Source organism: Heliangelus exortis, chromosome 2 (assembly GCF_036169615.1).
Source record: "Heliangelus exortis chromosome 2, bHelExo1.hap1, whole genome shotgun sequence".
NCBI lineage: Eukaryota > Metazoa > Chordata > Aves > Apodiformes > Trochilidae > Heliangelus > Heliangelus exortis.
Genome location: NC_092423.1, coordinates 137,195,223 through 137,219,912, shown reverse-complemented (window position 1 = coordinate 137,219,912; position 24,690 = coordinate 137,195,223). Strand labels below are relative to the sequence as shown.

Genomic DNA, 24,690 nt, shown 5'->3' with positions numbered 1-24,690 from the left:
GCAGTCTTGCCTGTCCTCCAGCACTCCTAGCTCCCTGTGTTAACAACCAGTCTTGCTCACTGAGGACTTGTAAAAAATACATCCATCAAAATTAAACAGATTAATCATATCTGAATACCATAGTTCTTTCATTCCCAAGTGAGCAGGGTTTGGTTTACTTTAGCATTATTTGCACATAAAAGCAAATTATGTCAGGAAAGGGTCACAGAAGTTTAGGGATTCTAGGGATGCATCTGGGCTTTCGTTGAGTGCAAATAATGCCTATAAAGATCTGTCTCTTCTATAAATTGATCTTGGAAGCAGCATTGGGACCAGCTCATTTGATGTCTCCTTTTTAAAATCAAGCTCTGTAGATAAAACTGGCTTCCTGTAGTGCAAGGCTGTCCTTAAAAGCTGACATTTATGCAAACATGACTTAGTTCATCCAGGAAAAGATACTCTTTGATCTGTGAGAGGACAAAAAATAAAACGCCATGAAACTCCAAAGGAAACCATTTTCTTTTCATTAGTAACCAGTCTTCATGGAGATGGAGAAAGCTGCTCTGATGTTTCTTTTCCTGTGTGATACAGCCTGAACATGACTGTGTCATCCTAAGAGAGGCCAGTGTCAAACCAGTGCTTGCAACTAACTCTGCCAGTTTCAGTATAATTACTGCCATGTGCAATGGGCTGTGTTTTTCTGCAAATCAGTTTATGGTAACTCTGAATTGTCTAAGATTTAGTGATGTAAACACAAACACTTCCTTGTGTTTCAAAAGATGAAATTATGTTTAAGTAATTGCTTCTTATTACGTTAGGGATTTTTAAAAAAATATCTTTTGAGGTTTCAATGAAGGGCTTAGGAAATCTTAGGTTGTGAAAGTTACCTAAGGATGTCTACCCAAAGAATTAAAAAATCTAGTGCTGATCCCCCTTCAGAAACAATGAGGTTTAAAAAGAACACACATTTTGCCCTGGATGTTTTAGGAATTTGGGTCTTTAGGCTATTCTTGGTTTCAGGCTGAAGCATTAAACCTTTTATAAAAACCAAAGCAGACATTTTCATGCCATTCCCTGGCTTGTGAAGCTGTTGCTTTAAGGGAAATGCTAAGTTAATATTGGGAAAGTTGGCAGCAGCACTTACTCCTCCTGCCAATGCAAAGCAGGGTGTTATTTTCCCTCGTGCTTTCCTTGTACCCCTTCTTTTCTTCAGGTGGATGAACTTCTGCTTGCTCAGAAACCAAATGCCTTTGCCATTGGTGCTGCTTTTCCAGCAAGGTCCCTTAATGCTGCTCTTTTCTTCTCCACATGCAAAGCAGCCTTTGCTCACACCTGCAGTGTGATAGGATCCTTCTCCCTGAGGACAGCACATCTGTTTTGTTTTCTCAGTGGAGGAATAGAGAGACATTCTAAATAAATTCTCCTTTCCTGCTTGCTAACAACAAAAGAGATTTTACTGTTTCTGGAGAGAGTAAAAACGGTCGAGCCCTAGTCAGGAAAAAGCCAGCCATGGAAAAATAAATTGGACATAATTTAAGCTATAATGAAAGGTCTTTAAAAGAAGCCAAACTGCCAAGTTGGAAAGGAAAATGAGCGTTTTGAAGTAAGGTACCTTTATGGAAGGATGTACTTGGGGTTACAGTGTAGGACTGCCATTCAGGTTTTGGGGTTTTTTTATATATTTCTGCTCTGGCCTTCCTGGGTGATACCAGACCAGCAACTTAACCCCTGTCTGCCTTGAGGGCACATATGTTATAGTTAGAAGTGAGTGGTGGTATTTCAGAGCGCTTGTGCAAGGAGGTGATAGAATGTATTTAAATAGCAGCTGCTGTGGCATTGCAGTGGTGGCAGCTTTTTGTTTGTTATATTGAAAAGAGTTCATGTCCTCTAGAACATCAGAAGCATTGAGAAATTTTGTATCACTGCCTCCCTGGGGAATCTGTTTGTTGTTGTTATCATAGTGTAACCTTCAGCTTCAGTAAGGGGTCCCGATTCAGAATGAGTTAAACCATAAAGTAAAAAAAATAGTGCTTCATAGAGAAGGAACTTGTGGTCTGCTTGCTGATGCTGTCCGTGCACATTGCACGTGACTCTGAGAGCAGCAGATTTTGTGACACACAATCTGCTTGCTAGTTAGAAGCCAAACTGAAGCCAAGGGCTCTGAGTTGAGCTGAGTGTGATCTGGATGGGGGATCAGTGAGGTTGCTTCTGCTGTGACATTTAATAGGAAGCTGCACAATTGTGATCAGTGGGAGAGGAGGGCACTCCCACCATCACCCGGAAAATCCACATGTGCAGCTTTAAGCTGCTAAATAAGCATTGCAACCTACACCACTCACATTGGTGATGTGGTTAGAGATGGTGTCTTACAGATGGGTAGTTCCATCATTCATAAAATCTTAAACCCGTTCAAATAAATTCAAAGATTTATATCTTTTTAAGGTGACCCTCAACTCTTTAAACTTTCTTTTATGTTTGCAGTTGAATACCTCCTCCACCCTGACAACATTAACAATTTGCACTCAGCAAATCTGGATTTTGGGAGACAATTGAAAAGTCTGTAATGCACTGTGACTTCCTTCTGCGGTACAAATCAAAATAAATCAAAGTTATTCTCTCCTGTTCTCACTACTGGGATCAAAACTGTCTCCAAATCAGCACTGAAATGTGCTGAGAGGTAAAGACAGATTTTAGTGGCATCTTAGCTTAATCTTTTTATAGCCCTATTAAAACACACATTCCTTGGTAGCTATTTTGTGTTTAAAGGGCCAGTACCAATTACACTTCCAGAGGTGTCGAAGTAGCAAATAGTTGTTAATAGCATTTTGAGACTCTTTTAATTCACCAAGCATATCCTTTGTATATATTTCTGCAAATCAGTTTGAATGATCTTCTGTAATTAAAAATTGACCTAAGAATTTCACAACCTGATAGCAGTCTCATAATGGTGATATTTTGTCTGGCCTTGATGAATTTGGGACACATGCTGTGCTTTAAAATAGAGCAGTTGGCTTGGCTGTAACATTTCCATGGTGGTTTGAACTTTGGGCCACTGGTGACAGTTCTGTCCTTTCTCCAATTCTCACTGTGATACCCAGATGTGTTTCCCAAGCCTGCTGTTCACTTCCACTGTTCTCTGTGTTCATTTCTACAGGAAACCACCAGATTTCCACCACTACCATCTAGATGTCTTTCACTGAGGACAGTATAACTTCTAGATAAAGCTGTGGAACAGAAATATGTTTAAATATGTTTAAAAATCCAAAACAAAACACAGCAAAAAAACCCACCAAAACAAACACATAAAAACCCCAAAACCAAACGAAACAAACAAAAAATCCACGAAAACAACAATCAAAACAAACAAAACACAAAGCAATCAAAGAAACCTGACTACTGGAAATAGAAAATTTGGAACTTAACATTGGTTGAGTTGCAGCTGAAGTAATGAAGTGTGAAACGTGCTGTTCCCAACCAGTATGCCATCCTCTTTATTTTACAGAATATATAATTATATAACATTGACATTCTGGTACATCAGTCTTTGACAAAAATTGACATGAAAATAGACAAATACATGTATCTATTTATAAGCCGATTATTCTGATAGTGGTGGATAAGAATATAAAGTGAAATAATTTTCATCATTTTAAGATTATGTCTTTTAAGACCCTTTGCTTTTCATCCCTACTGAACACTCAGTTGCAACTGTTGCAAACATACTTAGTTTTGTAAACCTTTACTAAACACTTGTGGAAGTCCTTCCAGTGTACATCTAACCTTCTTTGGAATCCTCTCAGGTCAGGTGTCTGCTTAGACGTCTGCTTTTGAATTTCAGGTATAAAGTGCATGTGACATTGGTTTTCCCAGTCAGACCATGATCCATTTAGACCAACATGCAGCCCTTGGAAATGGCCCAAATGAGCTGGTTAACCAGATGTATAATGCTACAGCAATTCCAATGAAAAGCACCACATCCCATCACTCCAGGCATCTGTGTTAACCACAAAGTTGTTAGAATAGGAGATGCCCTTCTATTTCATTGCAAAGAGGTCACAAATGTTTACTGTTAATGGTTCCCACTATATGATTGCTGAGCAAGAGTAGAATCCTTTCCCAATCTTCTACAGGCAGATTTCTCCTCTGAGACTCTGCAAGGTCCCAAATTGATCTACAGTGTTTGTGGTTCAATCCAAGTATCTTTGATTTAAACTATTTTTGAGAAAATCCACTGAGTCTGCATTGCTCAGGAGACTCTTAGTGGTCTCTGTTGTCATTTACTTCCATGTAGTTGAGGCCAGAAGTAAACAGATGATTAAAATCAGATTGGATGGTTTATGAAGTGAATATGCTTTTCTAAAATGCCCACTAATGGCCATGTTTCCCCATCACAAACAAGCCACCAGGGCTTCCACTTTCCTCAAAAGGCCAAGTAGTTCTCTTTCTAAGGTCAGTCAACCTCTCTTCTTCCTTGAATGTCATACTTCTTCTTTGAGTGAATTTAGGAGGCCTGGAATGGCATTGTTTGGGATTTCATTTTTGCTCTTACCTTACAGGATTTTTCAGCTGAAGTCTGAGTAAGTCTTCAGGCTTTGTGTTGTTATGGTGTTCTGGGCTTTTTATTTCCAGAAGATGTGTTAAAAATCAGATTAGTTTTCATACTCCTGCTTCTTGATGATGATTTATCCTTAGCTCATAGGCAGCCTAGGGGATACAGAGTGCATATGCACAGTCTGATTGAATATGACCTTTCTGAGTTCCTGTCTCCAGAGGAAGCTGAGTTGTTTAGTCTCTGGGGTGCTAACAGGGCAGTGCCAAGACTAATTTTGGTAGCTGCATGAAAAAAAAACAAAAACAAAAAACAACCCTCTGAAACCTAGTGACCTTCTGTAGGGGAAAAAGGCTTTAGGCATGAAGATACAAGGAGAGATCAACAATATTGTCATATGTGGAGTGGAGATAATATGGGAAAGGAAACAACAGGAATACACTGTATGTCTGAGGTAACCAAAAGGTTTTATTTTGACATTGAAGCAGAGTTTACAGAGCAGGTAAGGTATGATTTTCAACGTGCCACATCAGTGTTTTTAAAACATAGTTCTTGATCCCTCACAAGGAATGAACCAGGATTTTTATCAGGGAATACTTAGTGGTTAGATATGTTGCACATCATCAAAGACAGTAAATCACTTTAGCATTAAATTCTGAGAGTGTGGTATATTCTGAGAGTATGGTATGGTATGGTGTGGTATATTTCAAGCAGGAGGAAACTGGGAAGCGTATTGAGAAGTTATAGAGAATTTGGAGAAGAGGGGTAGGTTTCTGACAGGAACAAGAAACTCAGGTTATTGAGCTGATGCTGAGAAAGATCATCAGACTTCTATGGTCTTTTGAGTATAATATGTGAAGAGGTGTATTTGGTTTAAAGAAACAAAATAATTTTTGTTTAGAATTAAATTTTTTTATTATTATTTTCATGAACCAAATAATTTTCTTACATGTGCAGATTGTGCCAGTGTTCATATAAAAGTAAATGGAGGCATGTTTGGGAATGGAATTGTTCTCTCTCACCTTGGATCACAAAGTTTCTTAGGAAAAAAAGGCTAGGTTGAGTACTAATAAAAAACAGATGCACAGGGTTTCACTGATCACGGTGTCCATTCCTTTACAGTGAAACAAAATCAGTGCATAGAATCTGTAGTCATATCTAGAAAATAGTTATTTGTAGTTGGCAATACAAATGGTTTAACAGTGTATCAGAATCATGCAACGATCTATTCGAGCACTGATTGGATGGACATATCACGTAGTAACCTTGCAGTTGCTGAAGGACATGGTAATGGAATGGTAACCTACTCAAATCAGTTTGTATGTTACCAACCCCTGCCCATGCACTTTGGTGGTGACCAAGGGAAATAAGCTTATTCTTACAGAGATAATACGGCTTCTGATCTGCAAGAACATGTGCCTGTCTACTGATTCTGAATATTCAATTCATGTCTGAGAAGAGAAGATGACATTGTTCCTTTCAGGAACTCTGATACTGGAGTCTGTCTTAAATCCAGAGACTGGGACATAGTGCCAAAGCAGCTACTCAGAGAATGGGTTGCTGTGAGACTTCTCTAGCTGGTGTTCCATGTTAGACAGGGAGTGCTGGGTCTCACTGAAACTCCAGCTGTGCGAGAGGCTGACAGATGCTTTGGACTGACACAACAGTAATACCAACTTCTTATGATTTATGTGCCAGAGGAATTCAACATATCCCTGAAGCTAGCTCAAGTCTTTCTGTTTTTCATTTAAAAAAATTGATAAAGTGGGTCACAATATCACTCAAGTCATTAATATGTAACCTACAAAAGAACTTGGGCATAAAAAAAAATAAATAAAGGAAAAACTCTAAACCAAACCTATTTTCTGCTCCTATGCTCCTTCTGCTGGTTATGCAGAAGCAGTAAACAAGCCCTATTCCCAGAGCTGTGCTGACAGCACTGATGATGGTGATGCACAAATTAGGAGGTAAACAAAAGCCATGTTAATTTCAAGCTCCATTAGAAACACAGGCGGTAAAATAAAAAAATCGATGTCTCCCATACAGAAAAGGTCAAAATTGGTAGGGAAGGAAAGTTGGTTTTCTGGTAGGTGTAGGAATTATTATTATTATTATTATTATTATTATTACTTTCAAATTGGGTGTAAGCAAGAGGAAACTACTGGACAGTGCCATGTTAATGACTAGTACACTGAAAATAAACAACTACCAAAAATTGTTTTAAAGGAAAATATACTCAGCCTTGGCTCAGGTTGAAATTCTCATCTTTAAAAGCTGGTTTCTATTTTAAATTTTGCCTGTAGGTTCCATGGATATTCAGTTACATTTATAATCTTGGCATGACACATTTGAGGGATCATTCTTTTGAAAAGTGTAATCATCAGATTTCACTGTTTTCTCTTGGCATAGTCTATTCTTGGATCCAAATCCTTGGGGCCTGTTAGTTTAAATTTTAGGCTTTGTTGTGCATCCAGATTAAGTCTGGAAGTATGTGTGTGTCATTTTGTTATCAAGTTGTCTACCAAAGGATGACAGGAAGAACAAATACTGCTTTATATGTTTTCATTTTATGGTAGTGTGTCACCTTCAACTCCACCAACATTAAATGTTTATCACTTCATGTGATCTGTGCTTTGCATATTATACTAAATTTCACATGGCCATGTTAAATTATGTGTGGGGATGTAGTTCTGGGGTACAGTGTTAGGAACCAGTTCTTCCAACATGAATGCATATGCAAAAACCTTGGCATGTGAACACCAGAATGAGTGTGACCTTACAAGAGCAAACCTGCTCAATGTTTGAGGAACTGGTGGTCTTAGTGTGGCTGCAGATGTTCTGAATATTATTTTTCTTACACTTACTCATCACAACTCTGCTATTGTTATACACATTTAGCATAACCTTCTTTGACCAAGAGCAGTGTTGGGAGCAAGGCTGTTGTTAATGCTGCTTTGTTTTCCAGCACCAGTATTTTACCAACACTTAGTAGTGCTTATCTCTGTAGTAGACAATATTCTCCTCTGCAGAACAGCACTAAGACACAGTGAGTTCAAAGACCATGTGTTATATTTAAACATGTATTCCTGTGATACTTACATTAGTATTGTCAATATCTTTGTAGCAGAGTCAAGGTCTCGGTGGTAGAGAGAGAGCATAGATGAGAGATACAATGCGATCCCAGCTCAACACATTTCCTTCTTAACAGCTGCATCTCATTGTCTCTTCATCTCCTCACTAAGACACAGCTTGCACTTCTAATTGTCATTCCCTTCAGTGGACATTAGCATGCTTGTTAAATTGGCCATTTGTGTTCCAGAACTCCCCTACCTGTCCAGTGACTCACTCAGACCTGCATTTTACACACCCTCAGGGACAAGAGAACATGTTATCTCTGTACTGTCAGCTTCTGGTTCTAATGCTGTTGTGCATCAAATTCACACCTCCCTTTTTGCTTCATTAACCATTTAAAACTGCAGTTGTCAGAAAAAAGTGACTCTTAAAGAGGAAGAAGTCTGAAAGGATGTATTCTCTCCTATGTGCTTCAACATCGTTATTTTCTTTTCTTTTTCATTGTTATTTTCTATTATTTTCAAAATTAACAGGTGCCTTTTTCCCCCTGTGCTGTCCAACCAACATTACCTGCCTGCCTCCTGTTTCTTAATACACTCACCACTAAAAGAGACTTACCATGCCTGAGACTTACTGAAAGAGACCGTACCATACTCACCATACCATGCATTGTAGTTAAAGCATGAAGGTGGCACATAGCAGTCAGTTTGCCCATCCATAGTTGAACTGGGAGTATATTGCTAGCAGCAGTCAAGTCTTGTTTGGCCAGGAAAATAAGCAGTAGTAGAAAGCTGATTTTCAAAAGTTGCCCTAATCTGTTTACTTTCATGTTCAAGTTTCAGCTTCCCCAGTTAATGATCACCAATTTTAGGAACATGACATTTGTATTTGTTTCAGAAAGTGATACATTTTGTCTCTCTGGAATAGACAGCGTTGTGTTCTGTCAAAACTTCACCTATCAACAGCCCCTCTTCTGTCATACTCAAATACTGCTCCTTAAAATCATGAGAAGCTAACTTCAGTGAGTCCTGGGGCTTGGCTAGCTGATTTTTGTGTCTGATAATAAATTATGAAAGTCATGTTTAAGAAGACTTTGTGAAACTATCAATCTATGTAGCAATGGCTTCAGTGAAGCTTGAGGGCATACAAAGTGCTCACCATTTACTACTACAGTGAATTCTTTCATAAGACTTCCCCCTTTTGCAGCACAATTAATTTTATGTTTCATTTACTGACGTTGGTGTGCACTTAGCTTTATAATATTAGTTAAAATTGGTTTATGATGTCAGTCTTATTTTTAGTACACTGAAAGCAGTGGAATAATTAAAGTGTGCTGTTGTACAATTTAGGGCTTGTGGTGGACTTCGAGAGATGAGGATGTGCCATTCCTGCTTCAGCTGGCCTAGAGGGAATAGGTCTTCTCTTTAACATTTCAATGTAATCCTTCTATGATACCTCAAAATGTCATCTTGTGCCTGATAGCTTAAGCTAAGTTCTTCCCAAAAAAAACATCTGATGTACCTCAGAAGTTTAAAAATCTCATCAATATACACCAATAACATTTGAATCTGAAAGGCTGTTGAAGTTCAGGCTATAATTTATTTTGTTGTTGTTTTTTTTTCAGTTCTAAGTTATCTCCTATATGTCACTCCCAATGAGTTAATTTCATAGGCTACCACAGGGTACTCTTGGGGTCATGTGAAAACACCAGATTGTGACATTATATTCTAGTAAATTCTTAGTAACTTTTCAAGAAGAAAAATAACTACAAAGTATTTTGTCTGGAGTTTTCTTTCTTACTTTATATGTTTGTGCTTTGGTTCTAAAATGCCTGTTTTTCTAATGAAAGTAACTTTTAGTTTTTCTATTAAAAAATTAATAAATCAGGAGATAAATCAAGTATTAATTCAAATCTGGTTTGGGGCTGTCACCGACTTGCACAACCTCCCTTCCAAGTATTATGATGACTTGGAGAAAGGGATATTCATACGTGTTTCCTATCAGGAGTGATGACTCGTCAGAAGTTTGAAGGCAGAACACCACTCTGAGACATCCACATGTGAATGGTGCCCTGCTTGACTTGCCTGCAGGGAAAATGTTGTATGTAAGTCATAAAGCTGGCTCTGTCTTTAGAGTTTATGGAACATTTGCCTCTCTGTTTGCTTTTCTCTATGAGATAAAGCAACCAACAGGAAGCACTGAAACTCATTGTATTCGGATGCACAACACACAACTCAAAGAGCTGAGTACTCAAAGTAAGACCTTCATCAGCTGAACGAGTCACTCCACATGCTGACCTGACCTTACTCACACTTCTGTTAGAAAAGTAGGTTATTGGCCAGAGTAATTCTGAATTCCCTCTATGAAACATAGTTTTTCTGCTGTGCTCATGTCTATTTTTATAGTTGTCCCCATCTGAGGTATTACAGGCAAATGAAACAATATGATTGTTTTTACCTTCAAAATATTTCATTTCTACTGAAGAGTATCATGCAGGAGGATACAACTCTAAATCTGAGTGGTTATCTCTGCTAAGCTCCTTTTAAAAAACGAATTATCCCAGTTAAGAACTGGTGAATACAAGCCACACATTTTGTGAGGATCATTGATTCTGGAGTTTTGTTAAACTGTGCTTTCTCCAAGCATGTACAAAAATAGCAACTTTGGAAATAGTGAAGCTATGTCTTTTTCATAGCTGAAACTGTTATGAGACTACAAGTAGCATTGTCATTCCCTCTCTTCCCTTTTGAGAGCTGAACATCATCTTGAAAATGTGAACATCATCTTGGAAATGTGAGGAAGGAGTAAGCATAGAGCTTGTTGTGACCAACGGATCAAGAAACAGGTACTATTTGCTGTTTGTTGCCAGCAATTAGGGTTTGCAGCACTCTCATTCCATGTACATTACTGAGGTGATTAACAAAGATCTGATACTGCCTTTCCACCAGTTTCACACGGGACTCTAATAGGTAAAGACTTCAGATATTTCCAGGCCAGTATTACTGTCTTTATGAACCTGGCTCTGTGATGCCTGTAAGCGTGAGCAAAGTGAAACTTTTGCTGTCTTCGGGAAACTGCCCTCTGCAAAAGGACTGGGCCTCCTTTTCAGGCCTGGCTCTTGTGTACACATGAAATTTAGGCAGCTTCTCTTTTGTTCCAGCCCTTCTTAGGCTTCCTCTCTCCCTGTCAGCTCTTATGCACTAGCAAGGATCATTCCCTATTGCTGCAATTCCACCCCCCTTTGCCCATGTCTAAATGAGGGTGTCACCTATGCTCTCCCTTGGGAAGAGGTCCCTATGAGCTACCACAAGGTCACCCCCTGGTCCCCTTCAGATCCCGCCTCATGAATGGATCTTGCAAGTATGCCAGCATTTGAGCTACTGCAGTGTGCTGCCTGCTTGATGTCTTGCTGACCTCTCACAGTTCCTTGTGTCTCTGCATCTATTGTGTTTGTCTTGTCTTTGGTACCTCTGCATTGCTTTATGTTGTGGAGGAACACAATCCATCAAAGGAGCTCGGAGAACTCTGCCTACAGGAAGAAAGCTTTGTGCTCTGCTATTGCAGATCTTATTCTTGAGCCAGCTCATTTCAACTAGGAACATTATACCATGCATCATGCTCCAGCACACAAAATTTCTTTTTGTTTTCTCACTCAGCATGAGGAATAGGGGAATGTTTTCATTACTAATAGGTAAATATATTTTTGCATGAATTCGGCAAGCAATATGTTTGTATAAATTACAGAGCTGCCCTATAATGACAGGAACAGCCATTGGAACTCACCTTTTCTTCACCAGTGTGCTGCCTGTGCCCCATGTGTTTGTTTTGCCAGGTTCATGGTTTTGGGTGTAGACTTCCTCCCCCTTTTACAGGTCTCAAAGAAAGACAGTTATTAAGAGTATAATGTAAGAATGCACAAAGACTATCAGAGGATGATCTCTTAATGAAACTACCAGTTTGCCATCGCTGCAGTACCTGCCAGCCCCTGGTGAGGATGGCTGCTGTGCATGGTAATAGTGACTGTCCTGAAGAGCTAAACTACTGGCCAAGAGAAATGGTAGGAAGCATCATTTGAGGGTTGCTCCTTGGAGGATCTGGCACAGAGCCACTGAACCTCATGGTTTAGGTTGTGTTGGAAATCTGTGCTGGGACTGGAACTGAATGCCAGCTTGAATCTCCTCCATCCTCTGGTTCTGAGGAAAAAGCCTCCTCTTAAAGGTTTTCAAAATGCCATCAGGTAAAGCAATTCTCTGAGAATCTGTGTGGGCAAAAGAGAAAGCAGTGCTGAGCCTCATGGCTCCCTTCCTGCCTCTGTGCCACTTTCAGGACCACTAATGAGAGCAACGAGCCTTTTTCATCCGACCTACCTGAAGGAGGAAGATGTGATTTATTAGCTGGGACCCAAATAGATAGCATCATAAATCTCCTCTGGACGGCAACAATTAAAGTTGCCAGGGCTCGCTGCTGTGCCACGTGGAGTCCTCGCAACTCTGACCAGATTTGAGCAGCTTATTCTGCTAAATGAGGGTGCTGAAATGACCGTCTGCGGTTTATTAATAATTATATAAATCCAAACTAAAAGGAGAAATAGGATGAACTGGTGCTAGTATATCTGTAACATATACTTACTAATAAAACTTAAACTCTTATATAGCCTGATACAAATTATTTGCTCTACTGCGCCAGTTCTGCCACATCTACACATTTCATTTTTGTGATACGCTGTGCAACTGCTCAGCTAATAAGTGCTGAGAAGGGAGAGTAATAGATAGATAGATGCATCTGGTATTTATAGAGGATTGTTTTAATGGTGCTAAAAAACTGATGTGCTCAGCGTTCCTTGCAGCTGCAGTTGAGTTCATGTCAGTAATCCTATCAGGAGGGTTGCTGGTTTCCAGAGTAATTAGAACCCTGAAGCAAATAAACACCAAATGAATTCTTTTCTTTTGAAGTTATCTTTTCCCCCCTCTTTTAAATAGCCTTTCTCTGGTATAATTATGTACCAGTCATGATAACATCAAAAATAATTTTAAGTGAATGAATGCTATTTTTATTGTTGTTGTTTCTTGCTAATTATTATGAACTAATTGTCATTTAGGATAGTCTTCTAAAAAACTCGTTTTGTTACGGACTGGCTACTGACTTAAACTGCTTCCCTGCTTGATCCCAGGGAGAGGCAGCAGCACCAAGTCAGGGTCATCTAAGCCATTCTGGTGGCTTGTAACTCTTGTGGGGAGAGTACAAGTTGTAGCTCAAAGCCATTTTGATAAACTCCTGCCCTTCCAGTGTTCAGGAAGTAGGTTAAATATAAATTCAGAGTACTGTATGCTTGCCACTAGGGAAGTGTTGACAGAGATCCTGTATGATAATATAGGGAGGTAATAGCCTTCCTATCTGGCTTTTTGTGACTGTGTCTAGGATAATACATTGAGCCCCAAGCAGCAGACTTCTGAAAAGATACTGTCAGGAGTTCAGAGGACAATATAACCCATGCAGTCATCTCGGGAGGGTTTGACTCTAAACTGTGGTATCTTCACCATTTACCTTGGTTATTAGTTTTTCCAACAGCTGTGGCTTCAGTCAGATGCTTTGGATTTGTGCAAATATGCTGAGTTACAGTGCATAGGCACTGGGTCATTGTTGTGTAAACTCTGTAGTCTTGTTTGCCTTTTTTGGCTTTTGTATTCAGAGTGGTTTCAAGATGAAAAATAGAAGAAGGATCAGTTACAGCTAAATAAGCAAGCATATATTAATTGACATTTACTGGTAATGAGGTATGAGAATGAAAAACCCACCCTACCTCTCAGATCCCAGCTTGAGTTTTTAAGATTGGCTGTTAGAAGAAAAATGTCTTTGTACTCACAAATTGAGCACATTCAGACCGGAGTTACTAGCACATAATAAACACAGAAATATCTAGTGACACTTTCTTTAATGGACTCATTCTTTAGACTTGAACCACAGCTTTTATAACTCAGATTCTTAAAATGCCTTTTATAATGTCGTTTCTGAAACAGCCTTGGTTTCTGTTGCCCTGTAGTGACAATTCGCTCCTTCCAGGAGGACCAAGATGCCACCACCTGCTGGCTGTAACCTGGCACATTCACAGAAATACCTGAGAGATAGGTTATGGAGATACTAAAGCTTCAGGTGGTTCAGGTATTTCTAAAATGCAGTTTAAAGTGGAGTTCAGGACATACTTTTATAGTATTGGCTGTGCTCAGAATTTCCCTCCGTTTCTCACCCTTCCTGCAGTTATTTTTGGGTGAGAGAGTTTTACAGCAATAGAGCAAATTGCCAGGGTAAATCAGAGCTCAACTTTTGAAGCACTCATCACTGAACAGTGCCATATAAAGAGAAATACATAGGGGAAAGATAAGCCAAATCTGCTAGTTCTTTAAATCGATGCATCTGTGATGGAGCACATAAAATCCTCTAAGGAGAATTACAGTGTTGTGACTCCTTTATGCTTGAATGAAAGTATCCCTTATGGGTTTAAGGGACACAACCTACACAGTGACTTCATTGTTTAAGGTGATTAATTTAATTTACTTTTAATTTTCATCAGTGTTTCCATGTTTTGGATTGGAGCTCATGTATGCTGAATTATAGTGCATAGACCTAGAACTCTGAACTCTGAACTCTGTATTTTATCCTGCCTTTTGTACCTCCTGGCTTGGAAAGGAATCTTCTGAAGAAAGAACGTGGTTTTCTGCTTGTGATAACATCTCAGAGGCTATTTAAATAATGGCTTCTTGACAAAGAGGTGCTTATAGGTTTTTTTGCTAAGTCATTTCTTCCTATTGTCATAAATTTGTGCTCTATAACAGTGAAAACAATAACCCCATAGTTGCTTTTGAAATTAGTTTAGGAGCATACTATCCGAATGCCTCATATTGTCAGAGAAGCCCTTAACACCTACTGCTGCACACACTTCTGCTGAGCCAGGAATTTTTAAGTAAAAAAAGCAAGATATACTTCATAGATGTGTATCAGTCCCAAAAGAAAGAGAGAATCTGTTTAGGGCAGAAAATTCTGTTTCCAGGAAAAAATGAAATTTCTGCTACAGGTACTGAAATCTCTCGGTGGCCTGCCAGGTGGCAAATCCTGGGAAAATACTTGATCACAAATAGCACAGTATGTCTGTTACAGGCTTCTGACTGGTATTTCAGTCAGCTAGATAGAAGTAAAGATAGAAGTGAAGCACAGGTGAAGAGTCTAATCATCAAAAAAACCACTCACACATACACTGTCTCTCATCTGAGAAAAACTGAATATAGCAGTTCACTTGGAGTCATGGCAGGTACGAAAAAACCTAGTTTTCTTGTCCAAAAAACAGTTAAGGTATATAGAAAAAGATGCTCTTAATTAATTTTGTTCTCAACAGCACATTAAAAATTTGAACAATTTAGATGCCATTAACGGGAACAAGAAAATAAAATATTTTAGAAGAAGCCGGACTGCGGTATTGTGCTCCTTACAATTATTTCTTAATGCTAAATAAACACACTGGTGAGAAAATTGTAATTTGTAATTATTGCACAGTGCTAGAAAGAGCAATATGATAGCCAGTGCCAGATAGGCCCTCAATGAATAAACCAGTTATTTGTAGCGTTATGCAATGCTGCATTCTGCCAGCGTATAAAGGGAGCGAATGTCAGTGCTGATGTAGATTCAGTAAAGGACCATCGTGCCAACCTGTTCCAGATTGGGTTTTGGGAGGTAGAGAAAGGAGAGGGGAGGAATAGCAATGCCTGTCACAGAGGAAAAAGGCAATGAAATGCAACCCTCTTTTAATTAAAGACTCCCGCGAAGTAATTTCCCCCTTTAGTTTGTGATAATATGCTTTTGGCAGGAAGAGTAATGGGAACAAAGCACTCTTCCTTATAAGCAGAATCAAGGAGGGCAGGCAAATTGTATTCAGTAGCAATTTGTTGGAGAATTTGTCATTTGTTTTTGAAGAGTGCTTTGAGCTGGACAGCAGGAGCAGGGTGTTTTGCTTGTGCCTTGTGAATGGCAGCAGCAGTGGGGTTTGAAAACCTTTTAGAGGAGTCTGGGGATATTCTCCCATGGGAAATTATGGAAAATACCTGTCAGTCTTAATGGAAACTCATCATTCTGAAAGGAGACTAATGTGCTCTTTGGAAGTGTATTTTGTCAGCTTTAAGTCCTCTTTGTGGTAACATAAAATAGGGTAAATATAATTGAGGCAGTGAAATCTTATAAATGTCTCCCCAGCTCAGGGAATTTAAAAAAAAAAAAGCTACACAGGTTCCCTATACAGGTTCCCTCTGGATATTTAAACAGGGTGTAAATACATTAAAATAATTGCCTTTTTTCCCCTATTTTGATAATTTCTATTACATTTATTCCTTATTATCAGCCCATTTGTGACCAGATTGAGCCAATATGCTTTGTTTCACAGGTTAACAGTGCTCCCCTTATGAAATGAGCTTTTAAGGACATATGGCCTGGAGAGGTGGGACTGAATTTTTTCCCCTGTTGGTTAGATATCATTTTGGGTCTTGTTTTTGGAGAAGTGCATCAATCTTTTACATGGAATGGGAGAAAATACACAGCTGATGTAGCATAATTAGCATATTGCACCTCACATTGTAAGGTCTTCTGCAAAATATACCCCAGGAATGTCTTTTTATAAAGGTGAAGGGCAGAATCCTGTTGTGCAGAGAGGCTGAATGACCCTGAAGTGGGTCTGCAATTAGTGAGTAATAGCCAGGAGAAGTCGTGCTGCATCTGACACACAATGCAGTGCTTTCCAGCCAGAAGAGACACATACTAGGGAACAGCTGATGGGAGCCTTTCTGGAAGAACAAGCTGTAACATAGCAAAACTTAATCAGTGCTGTCCTCCCTCTCTTGTGCTCTTTGTATGTCTCTATTTCTGCCTCGTGCATCTGCTGTTTCTATTGAAGACATTATTTTGGATGTTAATGTCTAAAGCAGGGATCCTCTGGAGAAGTCTTTTTGTGTCATGGGTTTAGGTAAAGGCACTGTAGGAAATGGACAGAGGTTAGAGATGCAGTAGTTGTTTGATACCAGCAAATTTGGTAAAACTAGAGGGAAATGGAAATACAGAGACATGAAGGATGTCTAAGTGCCATGCTTGTACCAGATTTCACTATTGTACTGGTAAGAGTAGGGTTAAGCTCAGTGTGATAGTCTACATTGAAATAATTGGCAACAGAGTCTTTCCCTTTGATCTCCTGATCCATTTTGGTCCCTTTAGTTGAATGATCTCACCATAAAATAAATAAACACTCACATACCTCTGTAGGCTCCCAGTCCAGTGATTCCAACAGCAGGTGAGTGGCTGCCATTGGGCTTATCCTCCAGCCAGGTCAGAGAAGAAGCACACGCTCAGATGTGAAAAGCGGGGGTGAGAAGGCTGGTTCTGACAACAGTAATAAACCACCTAATCTTTCTGAGCCACAGTTCTAACAAATAATTAAGCACTGAATGTGTCCCACAGTAATACCAGCTGGGGTTTTATCCAAGGCTCCAGACAGATTTTCACTGCAGAATGCACTCAAGTCACTTTTCTCTGACTAGCATAGCTTGAATGAGAGTGGCCCCAGTGCAAATGAAACCAAAGGTGCTTGTGACCATTGCTATATCTTCTGAGATCACATGAAAGCATCCTTAGGGCTACTGTAATAAGTCAGATGTCCCTGATGGAAGAAGTACAACACTGTCTAGTTTTTCACGTGTGTCATAAGGTGATGGCAGGGTTTGCTTTACATTTTTAGGGACTGCTGCAGATCTGGTAGGCTCCAATGGTTGTGCTTTCTTTTTCCAGAGGCTACCCAATCACACTGCCTGACTAAACTGTAAAGCAGCTGTTATGGCAGAGGTTGACATCCTTTTCAGAGATTCCCCCTTTCCCCTTCCTACCTCCAGGATGCACCCAGTCTGGCAGTGAGGTGCCTGTGTGTTTGGTGGAGTGTGAACCAACCCTGAAGAACCTCTTCAAGCAACTGCTGCTGCTCTGTTCACTGTTGCCCTCAGCCTGGTCCACAATACTTTGTTGCTGGGTTTTTTTGTGTGTTGGATCAAGACATATTCCCCCTCTCTTCTGAGGGAAGACAGGACAGGCAGAAACCATCCCATCTGAACCCTTAATAGAACCTTATACCCATTTATTGAACATAGCTTTTTTTTACCCTTCTCCTCCAGCTGGACTTGTGACCAGGTACCTTTGACTTACTGGGGTCATCTCTTCATATGAAAATGACACGATTCAAGTCAGTATTATCACCTCCATCATGTTTCCCTCAGTTTCCACAGTTTTAGGGACTTGGATCAGACTTTGTAGAACGCATTTGTGTTCTGTCTTCTATTTGTATTTTAACTGTATCCAGGACTGCTTCTCTTCGTAACTCTGATGGTACCTCTGACAGTGGCAAAGGCATTTCTGGCCATGTACCAGAAAGATCAGAGGAGTGGGGTACAGGCTATCTCCTCTTCCTGAAAGTCATATGCCAATTCTTAAGCCCTCTTAATATCAGATTTTTTTAATTTTTTTTTTTAAATGAGCATCATTACACCTCATTTGTTCAGCTTTTTGTGAGCCACCATATGGTATCAATGGAAATGCGGTGAAAATGTATTTGTCATCTTACAAAATTTATATAAAGATGTCAAACACACATAATTAAAAAGCATTCACTTTAAGATATATTCTTTACCAATTAGTCACTTGGAGATTCTAGACTAAGTCTTATCAGCTGGCTGGCAGGGAGTATCTTGAAGATATGGGTAATGAGTCAGGATATAAAGTAAGTGTATCAATAGAGCTATTTCAAGTATCACAAACTAATTCTAAGTTCTTGAAGAATAGTAAAATGTTTCGTTACTATTTTTTAAGAAAATCTCTGGCCATGGAGGAGTGAATGAGGCACGATGGAGAAGTGTTTTTTGACTTGGTGCTGGAATGTGTGCATGACATAGTACAGCCTGGGGTTTTCCCAACAAACTTGCACTATATACCTGGAGTTGGGAGGCAAGAAACCCGTTTCAAGCCACTAATTCGGACAGGCTTCCAGAGGGTAATTCAAATTTGAGGCAACATTTTCCTCCTCTGATTAGAAGATAACCGGGTTCTAAGCTTATGAAGGCATTTATTTAAATGTTTTCAGCTTGGTGGGATGGAGCCAGCCTATAAGGTCTGTCTCTGCAGCCTGGCAGAATTTGCTTAGACAAGAATTTGGCTTCCAGGGAGGGAAGAGTTATTTGGAGAAGCCATACAGAGCACTCTTGAGAAGTCCTTGCTCCACAGCTCTCACTTGATGAAGATGTTTGATATTGCTGTTACTTTCCCCGAGATTTAGGTCAGTCATTTCTCCGGCTAAACACTCTTCCTAACAGCCAATTACATCATTAATTCTCCATTCATTAAATAAGTAAATTCATAGATGTATTTTTTGTTCCTTTGCTGTGAATGTTAAATAAATTAATCTGTGAGGTCAGGCTTGGAGCAAGTCTGGTCAGCAGCTGCTTTCAAGTGTTCTTCACCTGGTGCTGTAGACATGTCTGTGGAGGCAGTGAGATCCCTGTCACAACTTTCTACCTGACACAGCAATGGGAATATTCAGTTGACAGGCTGTAGTTTTGAGATGTTTCTGTAGCAGTTATAGGCCATCTGGGTGAAATCTGCTGCAGCTTCTCCTTCCCCAGCTCTTGCAAGTTCCTAACACCTCTCTTGGGATTTGCACAGCAGCATGGAGAACTGATTTACTGAGTTAGTCTAGCCAGAAATCAGTCAGTTTAATGACTAACAACTGCCAAGGCATTAGGAGTTTTGTGCACTGAGATATTTGTCGTTCACACTAGCACACTTTCCATCATGCAGATAAGTTGTTGGGGTTTAACCTCAGCTGGCAACTGAGGTTAAGCACCACACAACCTCTTGCTCATTCATCCCCCAATAAGGGGGGAATTGAAGGCTGAAAGTGAGAAAACTCACGGGTTGGGATAAAAACAGTTCAATAATTGAAATAAAATAATAACAAATTGTAATTAAAAGGAAAAGAAAAGGAAAGAAAAAATTAAAAAACCAAAAACCCGAAAGAATGAAGAAAGAGAAATGAGACCCAGGAAAGACAAGTGATGCAAATTAAATCAGTTTCTCACCAGCAACCAACTGATGCCCTGTCTCTGAGCAATGACCCTGCTTCCAACCTCCCCCCTGATTTTATTTTTGAGAATGACATTACATGGTATGAAATATCCCTTTGGTCAGGTGGGGTCAGCTGTCCTGGCTGTGTCCCCTCCCACTTTTTGTGCACTCCCAGCCTACTTGCTGGTGGGGTTGTGTGAGAAGCAGAAAAGGCCGTGACTGCTCAGCAGTAACAAAACATCCTCCTATTATCAACACTGTTTCCAGCACAAATCCAAAACATAGTTGATTACTGGCTGCTGTGAAAAAAAATTAGCTCTGTTCCAGCCAAACCCAGCATGTATAATCTCACCTTCACCATGCACACAAGCACACACACTCATTCATGTTCCATTTTGCAGTATGGAACTGTAGCATTTTACCAAGATGTGACTTCATGGTCACAGTTTCCATCTGCCTCTGAACAACATGATTGCAGAAAGCAGGAGGGCCTGTACTTTTTGAAAGGTAGAACCTTTTCTATGTGGGTTTTCGGGAACTGTACCAAATGTTGCAGCTCTGTTCCCAGGCCTGTGTGCTGCCTCTGCAGGTTATTGGTGTAGGAACAGTGCTTGCTGAATTGGGCCTCCTTGAAAATCTGTCCCAAAATGGTTGCTGTGGAATTGACCTCATTCTGGGTCTGGAAGACCCAAACTTCACTGGGTTTGCTTCCAGATTTACATCTATACTCATGGAATGCTGTCAGTTCAAGTTTGCATCCCAATGGTGCTCTGTATCTCCGGTTGTTCCTGAGGCAGATCAGGTAGATCAGCTGCAGATCCTGTGCATGGAGGTACAGGTCTGGGTCTCTTCCCAGAGGAAGCCTGGTGCTGTTCAGTGGTTCCCTGCATCCACCGAGGGCTCTGTCATGTCATGTGGATAGGAAATGAACAGATGGAAGAATGAGTGCTCCCTGGGGCAGGTAACCAGGCAGTGCAGACCTGGCCTCCACTTGGGTCCCCTGTTGTGGGGTTGGAAGACAAATAGGCAAAAAGTCTTTTCTTTTATATTTAGCAATTGTTTGCTTGTGATAAGAGAACATTTTAGAGAGGGGTACTTCTTCCCTGTACTCATATCCCTGTACCAAAGCTCTACCCATTATTTGAGTAAGAACTATTCATCATTAAAGAGGCCCTTTCCTCTTTGGTCATGGTATTTAGCACAGGCTTCAATTAAACAAGCAGGCTGGGTGAAATAGGGGGTGGTTGCCTAGTAACCAATTGCCTTGAGATCTGGAAAGATACAGCAGAATTAAGGGTTAATTTTTGCAGGTGAAAGTATAAATGTCTGGGGATGTGGGTGGTGGAGATTTTAAGCTAGAAAAATCTAGGACATGGTTCAGAGAAGAACTGGAGTTCCCACTGGATTTTCTCTCCAAATAACAACACAAGAATGGTGTTTATTTAGTTAAAATCCACATTGATGGAAATTTAGAACGAACGCAAAAAAGATCAGGGTTTGAGGGTGCTTCCTTGTGTGTGATATTTACATAATTTGCCACAGCACTGCAACATTTTCTATCAGTGAATCTCATTTAGAGTTCAAAGCTTGCCTTAAATAAGCAGCTGCAGATGGCCACATAGCCAACAAAAAACAGTGACTGCTTTTGTGCATGTGTTGCCTGGGATAGTCTGATTTTACAAGGTACCCACAAGTGTCAAATGATCTATATGAAATACTTAAAGGTTTATTTTGAGAGACCCAGGGCCTGCATAGAGTCTCTGGGGGCTTCACACCTCTGAAAATCAAACAGCAATCATGCTTCTTCAATATTTTCTATTCTGCCTTATTGAGTGCATATTTTCCCTTCCTTAAAGCATTTAAAGTAGTTTTAGAATTGGATAAACAGAGAAGAGAGATGGTTTTTGTGATAGTGCATGCTACTTTATGAAAGTATCTTTGGCATATGCTGCTAAACAACCTTGAACCAAAGAGGTTCCAGATGTGGAGCTGAGTGGCCTCTCACTTTTGGGAGACCCAAGTGTCCTTTTCCAGTAGTAGGAAGATCAGTGAAAGAGCCAAGAAGGAGGCACGTCAGACATGAAGGTACCTGAGTGTGCTTCAGCCTGGACTCTCTCTGATGGTGCCATCAGGAAGAACAAACCTAATCTGTGACTATGCAGAGTGATCCCCTGTGAAGGTAATTACGAGGCAAACTGGGAAATCTCTTCCTGGCACAGTAGCTGGTACATGCAGTCTGTCTGCAGCATGCACTTGTTATTTTCTGTCTAGATACGTGAGTCTTCTTTTTCTTACTGATGGAAAGCAGAGGGTAAAATTAATCCTTTCCACGTGCTGTTATTTCTTTGTGCTTGTTTGTATTACGACAGCACATCAGAAGCACTCCTTGTGAGCCAACGCCTCACCACACTTGGTACTTTTTGGGTATGGACTGCAAAGACTGCAAAAGGCTGCATGCTAAATATGTCCAAATGCAGCAGGTAACTGCAACAAATAAATATGGAAGAGAAATAAGACAGTAGCTCTCTTAAGCCACTGTCCCAACAAATCTGGCAAATTTTTGTAGATATCTTGGTAAAGGAAAATCTTCCTAGATTTCTTCTCAGATTTTTCAAGAAGATAGTAAGGTGTGGCCTTTCAGGTGTTTTAACAAACTCTGCCCAGAAGTGGCAGCCTCATGGGAGAAAATCTAATTGTCTTTGGAGATTGTTTTGACTGCATAGCAGAGTCTGGTGTCCCTCCTAGAGTTCAGTTCAGTAGCTCAGTAACAAAGAAGAAATGATGGGTAAAGATAGGCTCTGCTTAGAGGGACCTTGGAAATCTTCAGGAATTTCTGAGTCTGCTGTTGCAAATATGAATCTATTCTCAAGGAAAAGAAAAGTCTTTGTGTCAGCATTTTGAATGGAAGAGAAGCAGGGCCAGGAGACCCTGTGAAATGTTTACAGCCCACAACTTATGGACCCTGGTTCTCAAAACAGTCATGAGCTTGGACAAATTTTCATTTGAAAATGAAAAATCTTATAAGGGTAAGAGAGAAATACTGCCAAGACTTAAGTACGTTTTTAATCTGTGCAAGATTGCCCAAATCCTTGGCAGAGCACTCTTCATACTGTTACATTTTAAAATCACGATTGATGTGCATGAAATTTAGGTACTGGTACCTGTCCCAGAGCATGTTAAAGATATCCTAAAAGTATTGGTTTGTATCAGATGCATTTTCACACAAGAACAACATGGGTACTTGGGTATTTATGGAGTATTTATACAAAAATTCTTTGGAGTGTAACCTAAAATACTGTATCCCCTCACTCCTTCTGTTCCCATTGAGAGAAGGGTGTGCAGTGGGCTTGCTGTGCAATATCCCACTTACGCTACAACAGCCCCCCCTGTACAGAAGCTCTTTCCTGTGAAATTATAGTATTTTGTGTTGGGTTTTACCAGTGGCAAAGCATTTCTCTGTTTCTTCATGCCCAGTAACACGGATTTTTAAGTAACCAGCTTGTCCTTGAGCAAGGAAGCATTTTCATCCTTGAACATATGATCTCCAAGCACAAGGTGTGCTCAGCACTGTTTATGTAGGACCTACAGGCAATAAGTTTTTTTAAATTAAATTACTTTGACCTAGAATGAGATTTAATTAAATACTGTATTAAACAGACTTAAACAAAAAGGCATTTAGTAAACCACTATGCAAATTCAGAGTAATTAAAATTTGAGATGTGTCTACTTCACACTATCTCTATAATTGATACTAAATGTGAACAGATCAAATAAGTACACTTTATTCTGTTTCTTTTTTTTTTTTTCTTGTGCAAGCTAAGATTGCTAATGATTCCTTTGAATTATTTCTCTATCTGATCTGATGGATTCATCATTAGAGGGGGTGTTTTTGGGGTTGGTAGTTACTGGTTGGTTTGGATTCTCCAAAGAAGTCTTGCATAATACAGAGGTGACAGGACACTCATTATGAAAATAAGGTAAAATATTAACTGAAGACAATTAAGAAAGGACTGCTAACCAGAAATTTTGAATACTGGCTTTCCTAGTTAGGCTGAAAAGAGAGGCTCAAAGGGAAAAGTACATGGAACCAATAAAATAGGAAGATGTCCTCCAGGAGTCTGTAGAATTGGAACTCGACCAGCTCCAGTGAAAGAGGACTGCCTTGAGTCCACCAGGACATCTGACTAATGGAATCATTGAGAATAAGGTCAAGAAACCACTGAGCAATATTCAAAATTTTCTGCCAAGAGTGAGTGACCCTTGCTCCAAATGATAAATAATCAGTATACATACATTGACAGCCTTGAATAAATGCCTGCAGCTTGGCAAATATAATCCCAAATGCTGATGGAACTGGTGATCTGCTGTTTGAACCAGCAGATAAAATGAGGGGTGAAAGGAGTCCCTCTCCACCCAAGCCTCACAGAGTCAAAAATGAGCATGATGTGTGGAGAGCAGCTTGTGTCTGCCTCTGCAAAACCCAAGGCTTAACAAAGCCAACATATTTCTGTACTGGTAGCATCTGTTACTATTGCTCCTGCTCTGCAGCAGTTGATGTGACCCAGCTGTGGATCAGCATTTATGAAAGAGCTAAGGATTATGTGCTCAGTATCTTTTCAATACATCCTGCTGCCAACTCTGTCAATTTCCAGGGCAGCCTCTGGAGAGCAATCTGAATGCTCTGAAAGCTGCCAGCTCTCCCTCTCATTGTCCTCCACATTGTCCTGCTTCTCATGCTCCCCATCCTGTCCCCCCTTACCTTGGGAATTCATCCATCCCAACTGCCTCAAGAAAAGATTGGCACTTTTGCTTTCAGAGTCGCAATGTGTGTCACAGAGAATTATAAAATACCCACAGCTAGTAGAATAGGCAGGATTTAAGATGACCTGCAGAAATCTGGAGACAACAGAATATAACCATAGATAAAATTACAATTAGACTTCTATTTTCCAAAA

At 40.0% G+C, this 24,690-nt stretch overlaps 1 protein-coding gene across 5 annotated transcripts in view; it reads left to right on the top strand.

The window, feature by feature from the left end:
- SAMD12 (sterile alpha motif domain containing 12) overlaps positions 1–24,690 on the top strand; it is a 169,377-nt gene that overhangs the window by 104,520 nt on the left and 40,167 nt on the right. For 2 of the 5 annotated variants that reach the window (XM_071738251.1, XM_071738248.1), the window contains one exon: positions 2,461–2,762. The exons of 2 other annotated variants lie outside the window; for them this stretch is intronic. In XM_071738251.1, the coding sequence (XP_071594352.1) occupies positions 2,461–2,543 (83 nt within the window). In that variant the 3' untranslated portion in view covers positions 2,544–2,762. Of the gene's footprint in view, positions 1–2,460; positions 2,806–24,690 lie in introns of those variants that run through there. One more of the 5 variants, XM_071738249.1, reaches the window with a different exon arrangement.